The sequence below is a fragment of the Myxine glutinosa genome, chromosome 2, assembly GCF_964187855.1.
Source record: "Myxine glutinosa chromosome 2, kmMyxGlut1.1, whole genome shotgun sequence".
NCBI classification, from domain to species: Eukaryota; Metazoa; Chordata; class Myxini; order Myxiniformes; family Myxinidae; genus Myxine; species Myxine glutinosa.
The window spans coordinates 211,666,916-211,690,565 of NC_136262.1; the positions used below are offsets into that span (position 1 = coordinate 211,666,916).

The 23,650-nt window shown below is 42.6% G+C and overlaps 1 protein-coding gene across 3 annotated transcripts; it reads right to left on the reverse strand.

Annotated features, from left to right (window-relative positions):
• Nucleotides 1–465: 465 nt before the first annotated feature.
• Nucleotides 466–20,922, reverse strand: LOC137420886 (cytosolic Fe-S cluster assembly factor narfl). 3 transcript variants are annotated; one of them, XM_078772211.1, is made up of 12 exons: nt 20,882–20,922; nt 20,590–20,694; nt 15,254–15,304; nt 14,647–14,790; nt 14,245–14,377; nt 7,695–7,814; nt 7,234–7,352; nt 6,848–6,977; nt 5,878–5,953; nt 2,719–2,856; nt 2,269–2,426; nt 466–1,789 (listed from the first exon to the last, which is right to left on the reverse strand). In XM_078772211.1, exons 2-12 carry the CDS (start codon nt 20,614–20,616, stop codon nt 1,554–1,556), a joined length of 1,332 nt encoding a protein of 443 aa, XP_078628337.1. In that variant the 5' UTR covers nt 20,617–20,694; nt 20,882–20,922; the 3' UTR covers nt 466–1,553. The 3 variants fall into 3 exon arrangements, with proteins under 3 accessions (XP_078628337.1, XP_067962467.2, XP_067962468.2); XM_068106366.2 differs by lacking the exon at nt 20,882–20,922 and having other exon boundaries at nt 20,590–20,763; XM_068106367.2 differs by lacking the exons at nt 20,590–20,694; nt 20,882–20,922 and adding an exon at nt 18,998–19,063.
• Nucleotides 20,923–23,650: the final 2,728 nt, after the last annotated feature.

The following is a 23,650-nucleotide window of genomic DNA, read 5'->3' on the forward strand; positions in this document are numbered from 1 at the left end:
CACCAATCGATTAGAGAAGGGATTTCAAATGTATCAATTTACTAATATATAGAAGAAAAAAAACAGAAAAAAACCCATTTCTATTAGTATTAATGAAAAGCATGTTTTACGTTATAGAATGGAAAAAGGTTTATGTCGTAGTTGAAAGTACAAAACAAGTATTATGGTACAAATATCCTGTGGGTTTTATTTCCTTACTAGCAGAGTTACCTGGCGTTGCCCGGAAAATAAATAGCCAGTCACGTGTGTGTAGTGGGCTTTTTATAGTCAGAGGAAGCCACGCCCCTTGGGCACGCCCCGCTGCCACGCCCATAGTCTAAATCGGATGCACCCATGTTTTTTGTCAATGAAACATTACCCCCCATGGACCCTCCTCTTCCCTCCAAGTCACTTCCTTAGGCTGTCCATGAGGCACAACCGAACAAACAGACGTTCACAAATAGGGTTATAAAAGAAGGACATGTATTTAACAAAGGTAAATAATTTTATTTTTCATGGCTACTTAAGTTTAATTTCTGAATTCACTGTGGACAATCAGAGGTAACCAAACCAAATTATGAAAGGGCATCACACCACAAACCAATAATGAGCTAAACTGGGGCAGCATGCTCGCTCTTTCCAGACCAATCCAAGTTTGAATTATTGTTCAGCAACAAACACCACCAACACTCTGGACTCGACTTTAATGTGAAAACAATGTTGATGGGAAAGTCAAAACACCTGGAGATTTGTTTGACATCATACAAAAACAATTTTGAGGCAGCAAAGTAAAAAAAACAAAAAAACATGAACATCGTCAATCATTTTGAAGTATTGGTCAACTGTTTAATTAAATGCATTGTCCTCAAGACAAAGTTATTCTATCATTACATCGTATAGTAATGCAGTACAAGCTGCAAATATTATAATTTTGAAAATGTAATGAAGAAAAAGAAGTCACCCTAATCTTTGGGTTTTAAATGCACAACGAAATTGTAATCGCTCCATTATTTTTATGGTAATATATTTAGGGACATGCGAAAGGATATGCTTTTACGGCAGCATTTTAGTGCCCATTCCAGGTTGCTCTCACGACTTTAAAGTCAACTACTGACTGTAGATTGGCATTATATGTAGGCCAGACCAGATGGAGAAGACAGATTATCCCTTCCTTGAAAGTCATAAGTGAACTAGCTGGGTTTTTAACTGACAACCCCATAATGACATGGTAATTCTGTTTACCAACGTCGCTGTTTCCAGCAGCTTTGGATACAAATCCTTGATCGTGCTGCCTTCAGCCAAATTTGAACCCATAACCTTCACAATGTCAATATGGTGATCTTACAACTATTTCTATTTTGACGACCTTTTGCCTTTCTTTTTCTCGGACCAAACACCATTCAAATCGCATCAAAAATAGCACCAATTCAGAGGATAAATGGTCAAAAAAAACAATTACACAAAAAATAAATAAATGTCAGATTGTTACAAAGCTCATCCTGTGAGCGTCAGTGTCCATCAATGGAGGGGGGAAATGTTAAAATAAAGTGCCTTTGTAGTTCTCAATATCCAAGTCACCAAAGCCCATTCTCAGCTTTTTCATTTGGGTGGAATTGTGTGTGGAGTTGCCTGCGGCAATCCTCTGAGCCCTCTCCACCCAACCAAGTAGAGTAAAGGTCTAGCATGGTGGCGTTATTGCACGGCTCTCGCTCCTTCGTGCTTCTATACGCTGCTTCCACGGCCTCCAATGGAAGATCGGCAAGTTCCTGATCTGTGCCTGCAACGACTTGCCCACGGCCGCTCAAACAACCTGCAGGTCCAAATAAAACATGGGGAAGGATCATTACAAAGGCACATCTTTCATTTTGAGGCCTTCAGATTACAAGGATTGAAAGCTTTTGTTTGTTTTCAGCTTCATGTTCAAAATATAACATTCAATTTAAATCAGTTGTTCCTCTATCATAAACCGTTTATGGGCGGACGGACAGACGGATCGAAGTGAACCAATTGCTCAATCCGCACGCGGGGTAAATATAATCGGGGAACTAATTCAAAACAACGTCATGCAGATGTAATTTGAATAAGATCTATTTATTACATTTGTAAATAGGTGGAAGTATTCCCCTGCTCAACCTCCCCCTTGTGTCGAGGACAAGGTAGTGTTGACCAACATTGTCACAATGATGTGCGTCAAGAATATTAAAATAAAGTATCTGTGACCAACAAATCAATACATGGAAAAAACCCGAAAATGCAGCAAAGATATTTTACCTCGAAAGTTAAACTCACCCGCAGAGCATGCAGCAACTTCCACAAAGTGGTACGGAAACTTGTCACGTTTTAGCTTTTGCACCACATTCTGCACATTCCGAAAGCCATAGGCTGCAGCAAACCGCAGTTGCACTTTCCCGTCGCGCTCCAAAACCACCTCCCGGAAGTCCTTGTTTCTGCACATAGGAATTTTTTTTTTTTAACCCATGTGGCAAATCACAGAGTATTGGTGCCGGTGATTATTTGTGACCATGCTGCCAAAAATAATTTTCTTAGCAAGAAAATATTTTCTTAAATTAAGAAAAGTTTTCCTGAAACAAACAAACCATGTGAAACGTTTTCTAGCTGCAAGAAAAATTCATGGTGTTCTTGTTTCAAGAAAACGTCTCATTTTAAGAAAATATTTTCTTACTAAGAATATAATCTTTGGCAGTGTAGACCAGGCTTGTGTCCAAAATCACTTCTGACCTGAGAGTTTTGTATTTGATGTCTGTCACACTTTGCCCAAAGAGCTCCTTTGCAGCATAGCGGAATACGTGCTCCAGATATCCGCCCGTACCATTGCCTGAATGGCCCCTCATCCCGACCACGTCCATGCATGAGAACCTGCACGATATATGATGAGGAATCAACATGGTATTGTTATATCATCAGTCATTTGAGGCAACAATCCACAACCAGTTGTTTCCTTGGCAAAATACGAACCAATGCATGTTCGACTGGGGTGATTAGGGACACAATCATGAAATTTTATGAAGAGATGTGTTTTGGAGGATGATATCCCTGACCAGTAGTACGAAAAAAAATTGGGAGAATTAACCAGATAATCCTGTTTTTAAATTGGACTATCTTCACTTCTGTCGATTCACGTGACTTCATGAGTGCACAACTCATTGACAGACGTGAATGTCTGCTTTTCATCAGAATCATCCCAAGTTATTCTAGCATTCAAGATGCCAATGTTCCAAGCTTTCAACTGTTCCAATCAAGACACGGGCAAGAGTTCCGTGCTTATTTGAAGCCAGGCCCATGTGAGCAAAGCTCAGAGCTAATCCTCAAGTAATAATCTATATTACTAGAATACCAGCAGAGCCGACCTGTCGTCCTGTTTGCCAGAAATTGCTATATTGATCCACTGCGGCTGTATGGAGTCTGTAGATCACGATAACTTGACCTGCATATGGGAATATATCTTCAGTTTATTGAAGTGCCCTCGGGTCTATAATTCGTTGTGGCTCATTATGGCTTCATTTGTCATATGCCCCAAGGGCTGTTTGCATTCCCGTAAGATAGCCGATCAATCTCCCAGCAGCGAGCCAGAGATCCCTCACATCTTAGATGATGTGCTGTTGCCTTCATGAAGCCTGCACAGCACAGTCTTCCATGTTATTGGTATGCACAAACTGGCCCGCAGCAGGGCGACAGCCAACAGATCCTGCACGAGCGGCCCACTAACGTGCCGCTAAGGCTTAGCCTTCACGTTTAGCTGCTTCATGGCCTCAACTGACTATCAGTATAGGTTTGTCAGTATAGGACTGTCAGTATAGGATATAGGACTATCAGTATAGGACTGACTATCAGTATTGTACAGTATAGGTTTGTTTACCCACCTAATTTTTAGCTTACCTGGAATGTAACTCTTGTCCGTGTCTTCGTTGGAACATTTAAAAGCTTGGCACATCGGTACCTTGAACACGAGAATAAGTTGTGATGAGTCTGATGAAATGTACACATACACATCTGTCAATGAGTTGTGAGCTCGTGACGTCACACAAATCTACGGAAGTTGCTCATTTGCATAACGCAGGTGAAAATAGTCCTATTTTAAAACACAATTATTCAGCTTAATATTCTCCCAGAAAATTTTTGGTGCTAATTGGTCAGGGATATCATCCTCTAAAAAATATCTTCAAAAAATGTAATGACTGTCCCTCCCTATAAGGGAAGGTGGTTCAAAATTCATGAGCACAGCATGTACAAAGACTTGTGCTACAATCACAAAATAATTTTAAAAAGGATTCACCATTTCTGTTTGAATGATGTTTTATAAATGCTGGCAAACATGTGAAAATGGCGATTCCGTTTTTTATCGTGAAACGTGAACTCTTTCTTACAAAAAGAAAGCATGGAAATGACATTCCAAGATAACGTCTTGAAGTAGGTACAAGGACACACCATCACTCAAGCACTGTAGTTTCCAAGAATTGTTTTGAACATGCCACGTGTTCAGCACTCAAAACTCCACATACATATCAGCTCCTCAACAACATGCTGCATGCCAGCGACACACCTTCTGCCCCACGCCTCCCCAAATCAGGCACCTTGCCCTCTTTTGATAGACGCTATTGTGAAACCAATTAAAACAAGCATTCTGAGTATTGCACTGCAATACATGTCCCCTACCGGCAGTCTGTCATCCAGAAAACTGTTGGTAAAATTACCAAAGTTCAAAGTGCCACAACTTTGTCAAAATGATCGAAACGTCGTGAAGTTCGAACTTGTTCTGTAACTTATAATGACGAAACCATGTACCAAGTTTGAAATCATTAGCATTAAGAGTTTAGAAAAAAAAAGGCCGGAAAACTGTTCTTTGCGTGACGGACGGACGGACAGACTGACAGACAGAGGGACGGAGTGCAAACCTATAGTCCCCTCCGGTGTACACCGGTAGGGGACTAATAAGAGGCGTCTATCGGCCCAGGTCATACCTGACCATTCTTTAGCTGGTATGGACGAATTTTAAAGCGTCATTACAAAGAAAACCGAGTTGTTCCACCAGTTGATGCTGGTTTTCAAACTTGATCCGAGTTATGCCGAGACACGTGTGTAAATTTTTTTGTTGAAATCAGCCAATATTTGGTGGAGTTATCGCACGGAAACCAAAGTGTGACAGACGAACCTCATTAAATGTGCAAATTTATGCACGGTTGAATGTGGGCGTGGATGATGTGAAACCGGGTTATCCTGACCGGATTATCCGCGGACCGTGGAAGCTAGGTTACGTCTGACGCGTACTGTATATACTGCTAAGAGGGCAGAGTATCAGATACATATTTAAAGAAGTATTCACACAGATTAAACGCACAGAAGCATATGGTAAAGTGACACTCCAACCTCCCTAGATGTATTGTTGATTTATTGGTAAACTATGTGAATTCAATGTATTCTTGCCTGATATGAAGAATTGTGTCAATGGAAACAAAATTCAGTGAAAACGTTTTTGACTTGATGCTTATTCTAGGAAAGCATTTTAAAGAACAGTCCACGATTACAGCATATTGTACACAAGGAATATTAACAGTTTTGACTTACCGCACGCACTCCAAATTATAGTCCGGAAAACTGTTGAGGAAATTACCAAAGTTCAAAGTGCCATAACTTTGTCAAAAATGATCGAAACGTCGTGAAGTTAGAACTTGATCTATAACTTATCATGGGGAAACCATGTACCAAGCTTGAAATCATTAGCATTGAGTTTAGGAAAAAAGTCCGGAAAACTGTTCTTTGCGTGACGGACTGACTGACAGATGGACAGACTGACAGACGGAGGGACGGAGTGCAAACCTATAGTCCCCTCCGGTGTACATCGGTAGGGAACTAATAAAACACTGCATAGTCACTGCTTACAGTGTGTCAGGTGTGGCTTTTTCAATGTCAGCAAGCGATGTCAAGCCATTGTTTTCCAACATCTTCACAAGTTCTCCTGCATGGGGCCATAAAGCAAGGAAACTTTCGTCAACAAAAGTTTGAATGACTCTCTTGTTACCGAGCTGTCATAATATCATCAACACTACTTACGTGTATTGTTCTTAGAGCTGTCTAGCCTGGGTTTGAATCTCAACCCAGCAAAAAACTGTCCCCATGGTGTTTTGCATAAAGGCTGAGGGCATCAATGTGTACGCCATCCATCAGAAGTCCATTAAACCGGTAGACTTATATCTTCCAGCACTGGTCGTTGGTGGATGTTAACGATCCCATGGTGGCTTTCACGAAGAATAGGTGAATTATCACGAGCACCCTGGCCAAATTCCAAATTCCTGCCACCTTCAGCCGAATGTCAGGCCTGGCCAGTCAGTTTATGATGTCCAGTACATGGTCCAAAATCTTCCCCCGGTCTACACCACACTAAGTTGGGAAAATTTTGGGTTAAGGAGACACTAATAATACATATTAGATGATGAGCTGTACCATACTCGTTATAAAGGATTGGTGCTATCAGAGCAGTTTCTTGACAAATGTATGCTAGGTGGTTTGCCTTTGCCATTGCCATCTCAGCATTCAGTCATGGCATGAACTTGAAATTTGTTAATGGTGCCGGCGATAGCTTGCCTACTCTTCAAAAAAGACACCGTGTGATTTTTTTAAGATCCACCAACTAAAGCTGAAAGATGTGACGCCAAATTTAACGTCCACCTGACGGACGGCACACGTTGATGAATGTAGCTGGGTAGAGATTCGAACCCAGGTGAGACAGCTCAGCGACGAGTGTGCATACCTCTTGACAATCTTACCCACCCACACATTAGATACATTTTTAGGATAGTATTATACAGTGAAACAAATTCAAAGATAAGAGATGCAAAACAAAAATCCAAACCTGTGGTCAATACGCAATCTACATCTCGAATCCCAACGTTGTCACGGTAGAAATCCATCCGAGTGGCTTCAAGTTTCTTGTCATAACATGGCATAACTACCACGTGATATATGCTTTCTGGTTTTACAGCCTGCACATACACGTGACAAATTATCACTATAGGACATGCCTTAAGCAGGTCAATGCAGGCCAGTTTATTAGGTCAAACATAAGGCAATTTGTGATGCCAAATAAGGATTCACTAAAGTTATTTGCAGCAATGGCATTTAAGAAAGTTAATACAACGGAATTTCACTGCTAATGGGGAAAAAACGTTTTGTTGTCACATCGAATATCGTCTGAGAAATGACAAGGCATTTCAAAAACTCAGACTAAAATGTACGTACCTGTTGTTTTGCAAAGTAGTCCTTGAGCAAGGAACCCATAATCTGTTGTGAGGATCGACAGGTGCTCAGGTGTGGAGTGATAATTTTTCCATGAGTTTTCTCAGCAAAGACCACCCAACCTAGAGTAAATGAATGAATGAATGAATAAATGAATGATCGTTTTAAGGCCATTTTCCCTGCCAGAGCGGGGGTTAGCCTTGCGGGCCCCATGACCATCATGGTTCCCTGTTTGAGGCAATGTTATTTTTTTTTTTACACCCAACCTAGGCAGTTTTTTTTTTTTACACCCAACCTAGAGTAAAACAAAGAAATACATTAAGCAAACAAAACGAAACGACTCCAAGTTGTGTGATATACATGTACCAACGAATTTCCACAGATACCAGAAAAAAACAAAACAAAAAAAAAAAACACTACCAGACCCACCACGTTATTAATCCAAAAATCTACTACAGGCTCACCTGAACATGACGAAGTGAGAAGCGGCAGGCTGCCTTCCTGGAAACGCTGAACAAACTCTCTCTGGCATTCCAACAGTGCAAAGTCTTCAGCAAATGTGAGGTCAAAGATTCGACTTACACCTGAATGCAATGCATAGTTAATGAAAAAAATCCCTTTTACAAGACTAGAAATACAGATTACATTGACGTCCTCTCAAAATGGCCGTCAAGAAACAAAGCATACGGATGTTTGATGTATTAAACATGAAAATGTTGTTAATAATAAGAACAATTAAACAGTTTGAGTGAAATGAGCAGTCACCAGAGTCAAGTACTTCATCTGCTTCTCACATCAATATATAAGTTAAGATAAAAAATAAGCTTCTTTCAAAATAATCAGCTTTATAAAGATTGTATGTGGGAAATCAATAGTTTCTTCTTTCGTATGCAGCACAAGGCTGTGGAGTAAAATCATTGGCAGAGGGCACGGCTGTGCTGCTGATGCAATATTATACCCTCTGCTGGTTATGGTAGGAATTTGGAATTTGTTCATGGTGCCGGAGATAGCTCACCTAATCTTCGCAAAAGAGGCCATGGGATTAACGTCCAACAACTAATGCTGGTAGCAGGGACACCCGTTAACGTCCATCCGAGGGTCAGCACACACATTGAAGACTCACCCTGCCTGTGAGGAGCATCCCACCCTCTTTTTGATATATACTATTGTGAAACCAATTAGTGGGGTGCCCAGCCACTCAGTCATTTCAAATTGATGCAAAAGTTTCGTTTTCAGTACCAATTTGAAGGTAAGGGCCTATAGAACAATTTTGGTTAGAGTGTCAAGCACTCGTATTTTAAAAAAAATTGGGGGGGGATTTAGAGGATTTTTTTCGTCACGAATCTTCCCCATACCCACCTGCATTGTCATCCGTAGGATCCCTCAACTCTTGTACCAAGTCAGATTTGTTGGTATACATCGTGGAAGCCAGTACGAGTAGCGCCATTTCTGTCGACGAGGAGATAGTTGTGCCAGATGTTTACGACTTCATTGTTATTGATGGTGGAGTGCTGATACACTCACTTCCTGGTACAACTGTCCAAGGAAACACCTTTGATTCATATTTCGACAAGGTATTCTGCCCAAGAGTTCGCCACGACCTGAAAAGATCGACAAGAGTAGACATTGTCTGGGACCTGTATCGTGCACTGACAATCAAAGCAGGCACAAGGGAAAAACGAGCAACATGCACCCGACAACACGTATCTGATACTGCCAAAATCCCAGGAAATTGGCAGAAGTTTCTGGCGAACGTCGATAACAAGAAGGAACTGTTCTCATTCCTGTCAAAAAAGATAACAGAAGGACAGTTCCCAGATGACAAGGATGTCTACATCACTGCAGGTGATCAAGTCCACCATGTTGGAAACAGTCCTCCAATGGATCAATGCAACCATGAGGAAGCTGACACTCACGTCCTAGTACATCTCCTCCACGCCCTCCAAACATCATCACTTGGGATGGTTCATACTGGAGACACAGATGTTGTCGTAATCCTTCTGAGTAATTTCCATCACATCAAGGCTCTGAATCCGGCCGCAGAAATCTGGATCTCCTTCAAAGCGGTAAAGGCAACCAGAATGATCTCCCTGAACACTATCGCCACAAACCTGGGCACGACAACGTGCAAAGCCATGGCCCTCTTCCACGCATTCACTGGATCAGACAATACGTCTTCCTTCAAGTTTAAGGGTAAGCGATACTGCTTCAAGTTGATGCATGAAGTGCCATCCCTCATGGAGGAATTTGCAACTATCGTCAACACTCCATTCCAAACATCGCCAAGGCTGAAAGAAGTGGCAACGAACTTTGTCTGTAGGCTGTACTCCAATGTGTCAAACGAGGACAATGACGTTGACCTCGTCTGAATGAGGGTGTTCTCACAGAAGACTAGTGACGTTGAGAGAATTCCCCCGAGTGATGCTTTGGATCAACATCTCAAAAGGAGTATCTTCCAAGCGAGCATCTGGACAACAGCCCAAAGGTCCATGATGCCTTTCAACAACCCCACTAATCATGGGTGGAAGGAAGAGGACGGCAAGCTGCTTTCCTTTTGGACCTCGCTGCCCCTCGCCAAGGATGTGTTCCACCTGGATGTGAAGTGCACTTGCACAAGTACCTGCGCTCTGTGCAAGTGCATGAGGCTAAAGTTGAAGTGCACACGTCTGTGTAAGTGCAAATGCGAGAAGTAGCTGGACCAGAACAATTTCCAATACTGGCATGTATATATGGTCGATTTGTTAGCCACTTTCCTATTAAAAGTATTGTTCAAGAAGTTATTCAAGCAATTGTCTAAGCAGTTACTCGCCACCATATTGTAGCACAGTTAAAAGAAATAAAAATGTCACTATGTCATGGGTCCGAGTATAATTGTCCAGTTTATTATTATTTTTTAACATGTTTCAGCTTTCCGGGCCAATGACCCTTGGTCTTTTTTTATGGATATGTGCCGATACCGGCAAAATTAGAAGAAGCCCACGTCCTCAGAAGCCCAATTTTTGATCTGAGTGCTTGACACTCGAACCAAAATTGTTCTATAGGCCCTTACCTTCAAATTGGTACTGAAAACGAAACTTTTGCATCAATTTGAAATAAAAAGAAAAAATTACCCATGCATGGCCCCCCACTAAATTAAAACAAGAAGAACAAGCGTTACGCCTAGGTCCCCCGTCAGGGAAGTGATGTGAGTTGACAAAGTGGAAGACGCAGAAAACATGCTATGATATGATATTTCGCTCAAGGTTCAGACATACATGGCGGCGGCCATCTTGGATTTTGACGTGGCGACCCAATTTTCAATAGCGTTCTTCCTTATGCGTAGATACACCCACACACCAGATTATAAGTTAGTAGTTCGTTTATTTTTCAAGATATTTCGCTCACAATGTTCAGACATATATATGGTGGCAGCCATCTTGGATTTTGACGTGGCAACCCAATTTTTAATAGGGTTCTTCCTTATGCCTAGATACACCCACACACCAGATTAGAAGTTTGTACTTCGCTTATTTTTCAAGATATTTCATTCACAGGGTTCAGACATATATATGGTGGCGGCCATCTTGGATTTTGACGTGGCGACCCAATTTTCAATAGCGTTCTTCCTTATGCCTAGGTACACCCACACACCAGATTAGAAGTTGATACTTCGCTTATTTTTCAAGATATTCCGCTCACAAGGTTCAGACATATATATGGTGGCGGCCATCTTGGATTTTGACGTGGCGACCCAATTTTCAATAGGGTTCTTCCTTATGCCTAGATACACCCACACACCAGATTAGAAGTTGGTACTTCGCTTATTTTTCAAGATATTTCGCTCACAAGGTTCAGACATATATACAGACTTGGCATTTAATATGGAATATTTTTTTTGTGGGGGTGAACTTACTTTTCAAGATGACTTAGAACCAAAAGATCATTGGAATTATGTTGAAATTATTCTAGATTTTGTTGATGTGACCTTTAAAAGAAACAAAACCACATTTGACATTTCGAAGCAAATAAATTGATCCTTGGAAGTGATGTAAACTGATATCAAACTCAAATCACGGACAGTACTGTGTTAAACTTCGGTACGTTTTCCAGAAGCATCTCTTTATTTTGCACATTAGCCAAATGTTTTTTCAACAAAAACAAAAGCTAAATTATGACTGGGATTACGGACGGTAAAATTACAGTTCAGTACTTCGTGTAACCCCCACAAGCATTCAGGAGAGCACGTACACGTCGAGGCATGCCGTTCACGAGATTTGCCAAGGTTTGGACAGGAATCGCTTGCCATGCAGTGCCAATAGCCTGCTGCAATTCACGCACAGAGGTTGGCTGCTGGTCCAAGTTGTCGATTTGACGCGTTAATTCTGCCCACAAGTTCTCTATCGGATTCATATCCGGGGACATGGCAGGCCACTCCATATGCTCTACACCACGGTCAGCAAGAAAGTGTTGGATCATGCGAGCACGATGAGGCCGTGCATTGTCATCTTGGAAGACAAAGTTTCCTCGAAAGGCTGCATGAGCAAATGGAAGCAATGTTTCTTCCAGAATGACCCTGTACTTGAACTGGTTCAGGTTTCCATTCAGAACAACCAGGTCAGTTTTGCCCACTGCATGAAAAGCAGCCCAAACGGTCACCCCACCACCTCCAGCTTGGACTCTTGGCACTATACAATCTTCGTTGTGGGCTTCATGCACTTGTCTGCGCACTTGGACGCGGCCATCTTGACGATAGACCAGAAATCTACACTCGTCACTGAAGGTCACGTGATTCCAGTGTCCTGGCTGCCATTGACGGTGCTCTCTGGCCCACTGCAATCGGCGCTGGCTGTGTTGTCTGGTCAGGCATGGCTTTCTCAGGGGACGCCTGGCACGATAGCCTGCTTGAACCAGTCGTTGGTTGACTCGCCTTCTGGATACAGGCACATTTGTCAGTTGCTGCCACTCAGCCCTAAGCCGATTAGCTGACTTGGTACGGCCATTGCAGACTAACCGGTGCAGCTGGCGATCATCTCTCCTTGTGGTTCTGCGGGGACGTCCTGGCTTCGGTATTGGAGTAGGGACACCCCTCTGAGCATTTCGTTTCAGGATCTTTGACACCTGACCTTGAGTGATGCCATACTGCCGAGCAATAGCACGCTGTTTCATGCCAGAATTTCGTAAAGCCACCACTCCATGACAAACAGCATTGTCAAGTTGACGGACCATCTCCAGAGGAAGCGGCAATAACTTTTGTAGACGTGCAGCATTTGTTTTCCACTAATACAGAACGCAACAACCCTTATATACCCGATTGTGAAGCCAATCGTCAAATGTACCTGTCCTTACATTTTGTCACGCCACCTGTGATATAATCCTGTTATTGATTTCTTGCTGTGAAAGACAATCAGTGACATGGTTCTTTCAACAAAGACATCACCAAAGGGTAAAAGAAACTCATCAGATTGATATACTGAGTTCAGAAAGTAAACCCAAGTCAAGAAAAAAAAAATTCCATATTAAATGCCTGGTCTGTATGTTGGCGGCCATCTTGTATTTTGGCATGGCGACCCAATTTTCAATAGGGTTCTTCCTTTTGCCTCGATACACCCACACACCAGATTAGAAGTTGGTACTTCGCTTATTTTTCAAGATATTCCGCTCACAAGGTTCAGACATACATGGCATCAGACATACATGGCGGCGGCCATCTTGGATTTTGACGTGGGTTGCGCCCACACACCAAATTTGAATGCGGTCCTTCGCTTACGCATGCACGCACGCATGCACGGATGGACGGAGGGGAAAACCATAGTCCCCCTTTCGCTCGGCGGTGCGACGGGGGACAAAAAGACATAAAATGTCATAACCACCGTGGTTTTAGTAATTTTGCTATACGTAGTTAAAGGCCGTCAGTCGGCCATCTTTGGTCAGATTACAAAACAAAATCCTCCGCATATGCATACTATCATGTGTTGACGTTGTGCCAAGTTTGAACAAAATCGGTCCATGCATGTCGAGAAATGGTTGGGAACACGTTTACGTAACAAAATGAATTCCAGACAGCATTACTTCAAATCTCGAGCATTACTTGGTTCCTCCTAAGAACAAGGGAAGTAGAGCATGCACAAGAGATTTTTAGAATGTCCCTTATTTTCTATTGTCTGGCATTTTCCACAAGCCATGGAATATCCCTTTTCTATAGTTTGCCACATGGCACGTACAATTATAAAGGGGCCTTTTCTATGGCATTTTTCCCAAGAATAATATGTTATGTGCGTGTGCACATGTGTTACCTTTTCTTTGATTTCAATGCCCCTGGGCAAAGTTCCCCAAAATTTGGTCGACCACATTTATGTAACACGCGGTAAGTAAACGTCACAATAAAAATTGAAGATAAACAATAAACCGATCACAAGTAAGTCAACGTCACAGCAATTCTTCATCAAATTGATGTTAAAACAAGAAGTAATAGCACTCTGGCTGATCGAGCATCCTCGGCAGGCATTGGCTTATGCATCAGCCCCTCCGCATTGGTTGAGGGCAAATTATTCGTCTCTAATGAAAGCAATTGCATTTAAGAATTTATATTCCGTATGGAGAATTAATATGTGAACGGTCCACAGTCGTCACAGGACTACACTGAGTGCAAGTAGTCATGGCATGATTAGGTACGACTTCAAACAAAGAAATGAGGCCATTTGGCCAATCGTTTCTGTGGTGCAATCCAAAGTTAACTTTTGCTACTACATCAATCTTCTCAATCGTTTACTAAAGTTTAAGTAACCCAATCTTGATTGGGTGACCCAACTTTTTGAATATAAAGCTCGCATACAATTACGTTACTGATCAAAACAAATTATTGACAAAAATTCCAGTGTTTATTTGAAAAAATTTGTTTTACCTCGCTTGGTATTCCAATTAAAGAAAAGTAGCATCAAACACAACAGTTTGAATTGCCATTTGTTATGTCACGATATTTGAAAGATAAAAGCAAATAATAAAATAAAAACAAATAACCAGAACATCGTTACTCACCAAGACCTCGTAAGAATGAAGTCAAGTGGCACATGGTGTCCAAAAGGCTCAGGCCATACCTCGCGGCGATGGCAGCCCGGGATTGTGGTGAGATGGACACAACGATGAGGCGGTGCTTGCTAGAATCGCAGCGCTATGTTGAACATAAAACAAAAAACACTTAGAAGAGCATGGATGTAAAGCAAATAGCGTTAAGATCATAAACATCAAATTTACCGAGGGTCATACCAATCCTGGCCAAAGCCGCATGGCTCATTTTGGCAAAGGGTCAACTAAAATTGTGGGCAACAAATTTATACAAAACAGATTACATTTTTATTATGATGAGACATAAAACTTATTTCTGCAAACTCAGTCAAATAAGATTAAAAGGCAAACAAATATGGCAAATTTATCACCTACTCTGTTCAAGTCAATGACTCGCTGCAATGTCAAAGGACTCTGTTGGGCAATCAGGTTACACTCAGCTGCGGAGATGCAACCGTCACAAGACAAGCAAGCACTCAGTAAGCTGCGTACGTGATCCTCTTGGTCTTCATGAACCATCTGGAAGCAAAAACGTGTACAACAGATGGTGGCCCTTGACAACACAACTTATAATCTTGCCACAGGTTCTGGCAAGACAAGAAGACCATTTGTGCACCATAAGGTGACAAAACTACAAAATTCAGGCACTTAGACTTTGTCACCAAGTTGCTGAAACATATTGTGAAATCCTAGTCAATGGCCCTCAGATAAATCAAAACAACCAACGTTGAGGTTAATTACCTTCAATCGAATCGAATTACCTTCATTCCTTGGGGTGAGGGGAAGGGGGGTTGGGAGTTAAAACCTATCTTTAAATTAAAAAAAACTATGTGGGATAAAGCCACTGTACTGGCTGAGCCACAAGAGTTGCCAAATTGGGAAGTTCAGCCCAACTTGTCTCTTACGACATGAAACTGTCGCAGTTTTCACCCTTGCATTTAACTTAACAGTTATTGTCCAACAAAGGTGCAGATAAACATACCTCTGCATTTTCACTCTTCTCTGTATTTCTTCCTTTATTCTTTGAGCATTCCTATGGAACAAACAAAGTGTCAAACTCCTGCAATACTGCACAGGGTGTTCTATCACCTACAGTCACGTGAAAAAGTAAGTACACCCCATGTAAAGTTTTGACTTTTTCAACATATAGCTATTTGATCTTCATTTCAACAATATTGATAGATAAAGGTGATATAATATAACAAATATCATGAAACATTTACATTTGTAGTCCATTGTATAATTTAAATAAACATAAATGCAAATTTCGCATGTGGAAAAAGTAAGTACACCGCGGCGATGTACTGGTCGATTGTACTGTACTGGTCGAGCCAGATTTATCACTACTTCAAATACCTAAAATTAGAATCAGGTGCACCAGCTCAGGTGCAAATGATTAAAACATCGTTAGAGAGGATCTTGGAGGAACCTGTCTTATTTAAACCTCAGACATTTAGTTTGGTTTGCTCTTTGTTGTTGAAGTGTGCGGCGTCACCATGCCCAGATCAAAAGAGCTCTCTGAGGCCTTCAGAAAGAAGGTTAGAGATGCACGAGTCTGGGAAGCGATTTAAAAAGATCTCCAAACAATTTGAAATCAATCATTCGACTGTCCGGAAGATCATCTGCAAGTGGAGATGATTCCAAACACCTGCCAACTTGTTCAGGCCAGGCCGCCCCAGCAAGTTCAGCCTGAGAGCAGACCCGCAAGATGCTGAAAGAAGTCTCTAAGAACCCCAGAATGTCATCACAGGACCTACAGGTAGCTCTTGCCACTGTTGATGTCAAAGTGCACGAGTCTACCATTAGAAAGAGGCTGCACAAATTTGATCTACATGGGAGGTGTGCCAGAAGGAAACCGTTGCTGTCCATAAAGAACATCAGAGCAAGACTAAAGTTTGCCAATGAACACCTCGGCAAAGACCAGCACTTCTGGAACAATGTGCTGTGGACAGATGAGTCAAAGGTAGAGCTATTTGGCCACAGTACCAGAAGACATGTTTGGCGAAAACCAAATACAGCATTTGACCACAAGAACCTGATACCAACTGTAAAGCATGGTGGTGGAAATATTATGGTTTGGGGCAGCTTTGCTGCATCAGGGCCTGGGCAGCTCACCATCATATAATCCACTATGAATTCTTCATTGTACCAGAGGGTGCTTGAGGATAATGTGAGGCCATCTGTCGGAAAGTTGAAGCTCAACCGAAGGTGGACCTTGCAACATGACAATTACCTTAAACATACCAGTAAATCCACCAAGCAATGGCTGAAAAGAAAAATGGAGGGTTCTGGAATGGCCAAGTCAAAGCCCGGATCTAAATCCCATCGAGACGTTGTGGGGGGGGGGGGGGGCGGGGGGGATTTGAAAGGAGCTGTGCATGCAAGAAACACCTCAAACATCGCACAGCTGAAAGAATTCTGCATGGAGGAGTGGGCAAAAATTTCTCCCAGTCGATGTCAGAGACTGGCAGACAGTTATAAGAAACACCTACTTGAGGTTGTTTCTGCCAAAGGGGGCAATACCACCTATTGGAGCCAAGGGTGTACTTGCTTTTTCCACATGCAAAATTTGCATTTGTTTATTTAAATTATACAATGGACAACAAAATGTAAATGTTTCATAATATTTGTTATTTATATCACCTTTATCTATCAATTTTGTTGAAATGAAGATCAAATAGCTGTATGTTGAAATATGTTGAACAAGCGTTACGCCTGGGTCCCCCGTCGGTGAAGTGATGCGAGTTGACAAAGTGGAAGGCGCAAGGCGGCCATCTTGGATTTTGACGTGGCGACCCAATTTTCAATAGCGTTCTTCCTTATGCCTAGATACTGTTACGGATTCGTCACTTCCGTTGTGGTGGTTTTCATCCACTGTAAACATTTTTGATTCCATGTACTACTATTGTTTTCAAAAGGTTTATTGTGTATGAACTGTTTTCAAAAGGTGAAAAAGTTAGAGTTAAAAGAAACCGGAAACCAGATCGGGAACCGGACGACGAAGACGAAGAGGAAGAGAAAAAGAAGGCGAAGCGAGTGGAGTCGGACAAGAAGCATAGTTGCTTTTGCGGTCTGGAGCGAACGTTGGCGAGCAAGTCACGAGTGAACTTTGGGTTTCCCGGGAAAAAGATTCCTGCGACAGAGTTGTTATCGCTGTGACAGAACAACCTGCATGTCAGGTTTTGCGATTGATTCCGAAGAGAATCATTGAAGGGCCGTCACGTCTCGAGTACGGGCCGACGGCCATTTTGACTCGCGCGCTTTGCGAGTCGCGCAAGGTTTCTTTGCTTCACTTCAGCCGTTTTCACTGCATTCAGACGTATCTGGTGTGTGTGCGTGCAACGTGGCTTTTGAAGGTTAATTTGCGGTTCGCTGACTGTGAGCCGCGGAACGTCCATACCCGAGGGTGTGATTTCCCAGTCGCCTGGAGGGCGCCTTTGGATTTCCCAGTCGCCTGGAGGGCGCCTTTGGATTTCCCAGTCGCCTGGAGGGCGCCTCTGCACAACTTTGGCAGCAGGACTGTAACTGCCAACCCAACGGGATTCTGGTCTCGATTGGACATTGATCTGACGATCGCTGGAGCGAATCAACTTTGGCTTGAAGCCGAGAATAGAGACATTGGGAATCTCCTTCTTTTCACTCACTTGGAGCACAGTGAGTTATATTGTACGAACTTGATGGTACCATCATAGGAATGATATACTATTTGTTGTACAATTGATTACTATTGTTTTTGTACTGTTATTCTTGTGTGGGCTTAATACAATATTTGTTTGTTGGTAACAATTGGTGTGGCTTCACCATTGATCCTTGACATACACAATAACACATTTTTCTGCTGTGACTCCTCTCGGGGCTCGGTGGTACACCGTGACCAAGGGGTCGGGGAGGAGCACGTAACAATACACCCACAAACCAGATTAGAAGTTAGTAGTTCGTTTATTTTTCAAGATATTTCGCTCACAAGGTTCAGACATATATATGGTGGTGGCCATCTTGGATTATGACGTGGCAACCCAATTTTCAATAGCGTTCTTCCTTATGCCTAGGAACACCCACACACCAGATTAGAAGTTGGTACTTCGCTTATTTTTCAAGATATTCCGCTCACAAGGTTCAGACATATAGGTTCAGACATACATGATAGGTTCAGACATACATGGTGTCAGATATACATGGCGGTGGCCATCTTGGATTTTGACGTGGGTTGCACCCACACGCCAAATTAGAATTCGGTCCTTCGCTTACGCACGCATGCACGGACGCATGGGAAAGCCATAGTCCCCCTTTCGCTCCACAGTGCGACGGGGGACAAAAAGTCAAAACTTTACATGGGGTGTACTTACTTTTTCACGTGACTGTATGTCTACGTTGCAGGGAGGAGACTGTAATGGGATGGCTTGTGGGGAGACACATACTGAATAGAGTTGCAAAGCATTTATTTAGCCAGACAAAAGTACATTATCAACTTCCAAATGATTATACTTCATAAACGTGAAATGTAGCCAAGCATGGACAATCTCAAGGCTAAAAGTCCATCTCCAGAGACCTTGATGTTCCTGTGTCCACCGTGCACAATGTTATCAGAAAGTTTAAGGCCCATCACACTGTAGCCAACCTCCCCGGATGTGGCCGCAAGAGAAAGCTTGATCGAAGATTGCAGCGAAGGATTGTTCGAATGGTGGAGAAAGCACCTCGATCAACTACCAAACAGATTTAAGCTGACCTTCAGATACAAGGTACGACAGTTTCAACTCGCACCATCCGTCGCCAACTCGATGAAAGGGGGTTCTATGGTAGGAGCCCCAGGAGGACCCCACTGCTGAGAGAGAGAGAGAGAGAGAGAGAGAGAGAGAGAGAGAGAGAGAGAGAGAGAGAGAGAGAGAGACATAAGAAAGCCAGACTGGAGTTTGCCAAGACACACCTGAACAAGCCAAAAATCAAAATCATTCTGGGAGAATGTCCTGTGGACAGATGAGACCAAATCAGAGCTTTTTTATAAATCACATCATCTCTATGTTTACAGAAAACTAAATGAAGTCTTCAAAGAAAAGAACACCTTCCCTAGTCAAACATGGAGGAGGTTCAGTGATGTTTTGGGCTGTGCTGTCTCTGACACTGGGTGCCTTGAATGTGTGCATGGCATCATTAAATCAGGAGTTTACCAAGGTATTTTGGAGCGCAATGTTCAACCCAGTGTCAGAAATCTGGGTCTCCATCGAAGGTCAAGGAGCTTGCAGCAGCAGGACAATGACCCCAAATACACTTCAAAAAGAACCCAGGAATGGTTCAAGACAAAACGCTGGACTGTTCTGAAGTGGCCAGCAATGAGTGCAGATATAAATTCCATTGAACACCTGTGGGGAGATCTGAAAACAACAGTTGGGAGAAGGAAGGTACCCTTCAAATCTGGGAGAACTGGAGCAGTTTGCACAAGAAAAGTGGGCCGAACTTCCAGTAGAGAGGTGTAGGAAGCTCATTCATGGTTATAGGAAGCGCTTGACTGCAGTTATTTTCCCCAAAGGCTGCGATAACAAATATTAAGTCCAGGGTGTCAATAATTTTGTCAATGCCATTTCTTTTTTTTTCTGATTTAAAAGGATATATTAAGTTCTGAATAAATAAATAAAACAAAGATTCTGTAATATTAACATTGAAATAAAGAATTGTGGAGAGCAAATAGTTTTGTCAATTTCAACGTATTTTTTGAGAACATTGTGAGTTATTTGAAAAAAGTGCAAGGGTGCCAATATTTTTGGCCACGACTATATATTATATATATATATATATATAATGACCAACTCATACTCGACGATATATATGACAAAGACGCACTCATATCTCTCATCTGTGAATGGAAGGAATAACCAATGATTCCTTCCAGGTTGTGTGTTGCAGGAGTGGGTGTGTGTGTGTGTTGTTTGTCGGTTGTTTTTTTTGGTGTGTGAGTGAGTGGTTGAGGGGCTGTTGATTCTGGGAGTGGAGGCAGTTTTGTTGTTGTAGTCCGTGTTCTCACTGGCTGGGGGTGGGGGTATGTACGCATCCAGGTGTAGCTGCTGCATGTGCCCCTGCTGGCCCACCTTAGTTGACCGTATCGAGGTAGCATTGCCTGACCTGTAACTATTTAACTAAAACACTGACGTTCTGAAAGAAAAGTTTCAAACTGGAACGAAAGTTAATCGGGACCATCACGTGATGTTCTTGGGAATGTGCGCGGGTTTGATTGAAATTTCTTTTGAATGGATTAATTAACCGAGGGAATGACAACACAATGCAACCATGACAATCACAGAATGAAGACCTCATCACATCACTCACCGCTTTCGTGCAGTTGTCACACTTCATTTCTGAAATGCTGTCCGGTCGGTCGTTTTGAAAAATCCTCAACCACAAGTGAGAGAGAGCGAAACTCTCCACCAAATCCTTGAAAAATTAATGAATTACTCAATGAAGGAAACGCGCGATAATCGTTCACTCTCCTTCCACTTCTACCCGTACGAACTTAACACAGGAATGTACATTCCAAGGGAGCTCTTTAGTCGATTATAAAGAACATCTGTATTTCTAAACTGATCTACGCGGAACGTTGAATGTCACAAAACACACTTGCCAGATGCTCCCTAACTTCCCTTGCAGCGTCACGGAAACATCGAAGGCGGGCCACGCTCAACCAATAGCCGCGTCGATGGGCGGAGCAGACTCAGCCAATCGGCATCTTCGGAGCGAATATCCACGCCCTCCTCTGCTCTTTCCGCTACGTAACAAATTATGGGCGCTTTCCGATTGGTCGAATCGCTAATTTATGCGCATCGATTAGCGGTCAGTGTGTGTTGGTCGACGTGCGTTCTCGCACGTACGCCGGGTTCATTGGAGCTGCTTAATGTGATACAGTATGGGCACGTGGTCCGGGTTGTTGTGTGTTTTTAATCCCGCCGTGTACAGTGCACGGTTAACGGTATATGTTCGTTTTAAGACGGTCAAGTTTAACGAGAAAATGTGGATACATAAATGTGTAGACTTTGGACAATTTTGATAGTTTGATAGTGGGGGTTTTACCTCACCTGGAACAAAAATTGTTCAGGTGAGTTATCGGTATTAGCGCAATGTCACTGTCAGTCAGTTTGTAAATACTCGGATCTTCTTCTCCGAAACTGCACATACGATTTCGATGAAACTTGACCACAACTCATCACCCGTCACACTTTCAGAGGTACACACCCTTGGTATTCTAGAAGCAGGAATACCACAGCAAGATGTCCCAAGACATTTGAAATGCGACAGGAACACCATTGAATTACCTATTAAATATTAGCTTAATTATTAGCTTAAAATTATTAGCTTAATTAAATATTAGCTTAAAATTATTATTTACCATTATTAGCTTGATTTGACAGATCCAAGTTGAGATGTTCTTTAAGATCACTTCAAGCAAAAGCCTCTCTAAAAATATACTCCAGTCTATATTTCTACTGACAATAAAGCAAATGTGATTTACACCCCATTTACATTCCCATGAGGCCCAGGAAAAATTCATGTATATAATTAATCAATCCATGCAAATCCCATGTCCAGCCGATGTAGGGTAGCCCACAAAAAGCCCATGCCCTGCCCACGTGGCTTAGCCCAGTTGGGTCAGGGTGGAACCTATGGACAGATCCAGTTGGGAACAACATGCGGGACACACTTGGGACCCACAAGTTAGCCCACATACTGCATAGGACCAATATGGGCCCCAGCTGCACATACTGGCTAGGTACCTACCTTGCGACACCCACTGGGACCCCAAAATGTTCCACAGAAGGTTATTGGTTCACGAGTTATCAAACAGTGACCACTGTTACGGATTCGTCACTTCCGTTGTTGTGGTTTTCATCCACTGTAAACATTTTTGATTCCATGTACTATTATTGTTGTCGTTTAAGGGAAATAGATATTACTATTTTCAAAAGGTAAAAAAGTTAATGTTTAAATGAAACCGGAACCGAACGACGATGAAGAGGAAGAGGGGGAAGAGAAGGCAGAGCGAGTGAGTTCGACAAGAAAGCCTAGCTGCTTCGAGTTCTGGAGCGAACGTTGGCGAACGAGAGTCACGAGTGAACTTTGGGTTTCCCGGGAAAGGGATTCCTGCGACAGAGATGTTATTGCTGTGACAGATCAACCTGCGTGTCAGGTTTTGCGGTTGATTCCGAGGAGAATCATCGTAGTGCCGTTAAGCCTCGAGAATGGGCCGTCGGCCATTTTGAGTCACGCGCTTTGCGCTTCGCTCAAGGTTTTTCACCGTTTCAAGCATTTTCACCACATTCAGACGTTAATCTGGTGTCTGTGTGTGTAACGTGGCTTTTGGAGTGGGAAATCTGCGGTTCGCCGAGTGGGAGCCATGGAACGTCCATACCCAAGGGTGTGATTTCCCAGTCGCCTTGAGGGCGCCTTTGCGCAGCTTTGGCCGCGTGACTGTGACTATCATCCGAACGGGATTCTGGTCTCGATACGACATCGTACGGACGATCACTGGAGTGGATCGACTTTGGCTTGATGCCGGAATATGACTTTGGCTTGATGCGGGAATAGAGACATTGGGAATGTTCTTCTTTTCGCTCACTTGGAGCACAGTGAGTTATATTGTACGAACCTGATGGTACCATCATAGGAAATATATATTGGTTGCACAATTGATTACTATTGTTTTTGTGTTGTTATTCTTGTGTGACCTTAATACAATATTTGTTTGTTGGTAACAATTGGTGTGATTTCACCATTGATCTTTGACACAGAATAACACATCTTTCTGCTGTGACTCCTCTCGGGGCTCGGAGGTACACCATGACCAGGGGGTTTGGGGAGGAACACGTAACACCACTATATTCGTCATGGGTGTGTGTCTGTCTGTCTGTCTGTCCGCAGCATAACTACACGGTGATATCATCCGATCTTGATGAAACTTGGGTGGGAGGTTGATATCATGATCTAGTTGTGTCCTGCCTGGAGTGGGCATATTGCGCCCATTGTGGGCAGAGCCACGCCCGAAAAAGATGTCTTTTTAGGGGGTATTCGAGTTCAAGCTGCATCTTCTTCCTCAGGAGTTGGTGGAATCTGGCAGGGGTTTCGATATTTGGTTAGGCCAATATCATGTGTCTCGCCCCACGGAGCTCGATTTTTCATTTTCGCCCCAAGGTCAAGGTCACAAGGTCACAAAATTTAGAAAAGTCGTTTTTTGATGGTTTTATTACATTGTTCGCTTCCTGATAGGGTGAAATGTCGTACATGATCTTATATTATCACATACATCATGAAATACAAGTTTTCCAACAAATTTCAGAATCTTTGACCTTTGAAGGTCACAAAGGTCACATTTCAAAGTTGTCGGAATCAAACCGAATTT

Bases quoted from the DNA above. Each gene is read 5' to 3' on its own strand.
- LOC137420886 (XM_078772211.1), bottom strand. From the start codon at position 20,616: ATGAAGTGTGACAACTGCACGAAAGCG. The intron at 7,815-14,244 runs GTGAGTAACGAT...CATTGCATTCAG, and splicing joins TTCATTCTTACGAGGTCTTG to GTGTAAGTCGAATCTTTGAC. The intron at 6,978-7,233 runs GTACGTACATTT...GTGTATGTGCAG, and splicing joins ACTACTTTGCAAAACAACAG to GCTGTAAAACCAGAAAGCAT.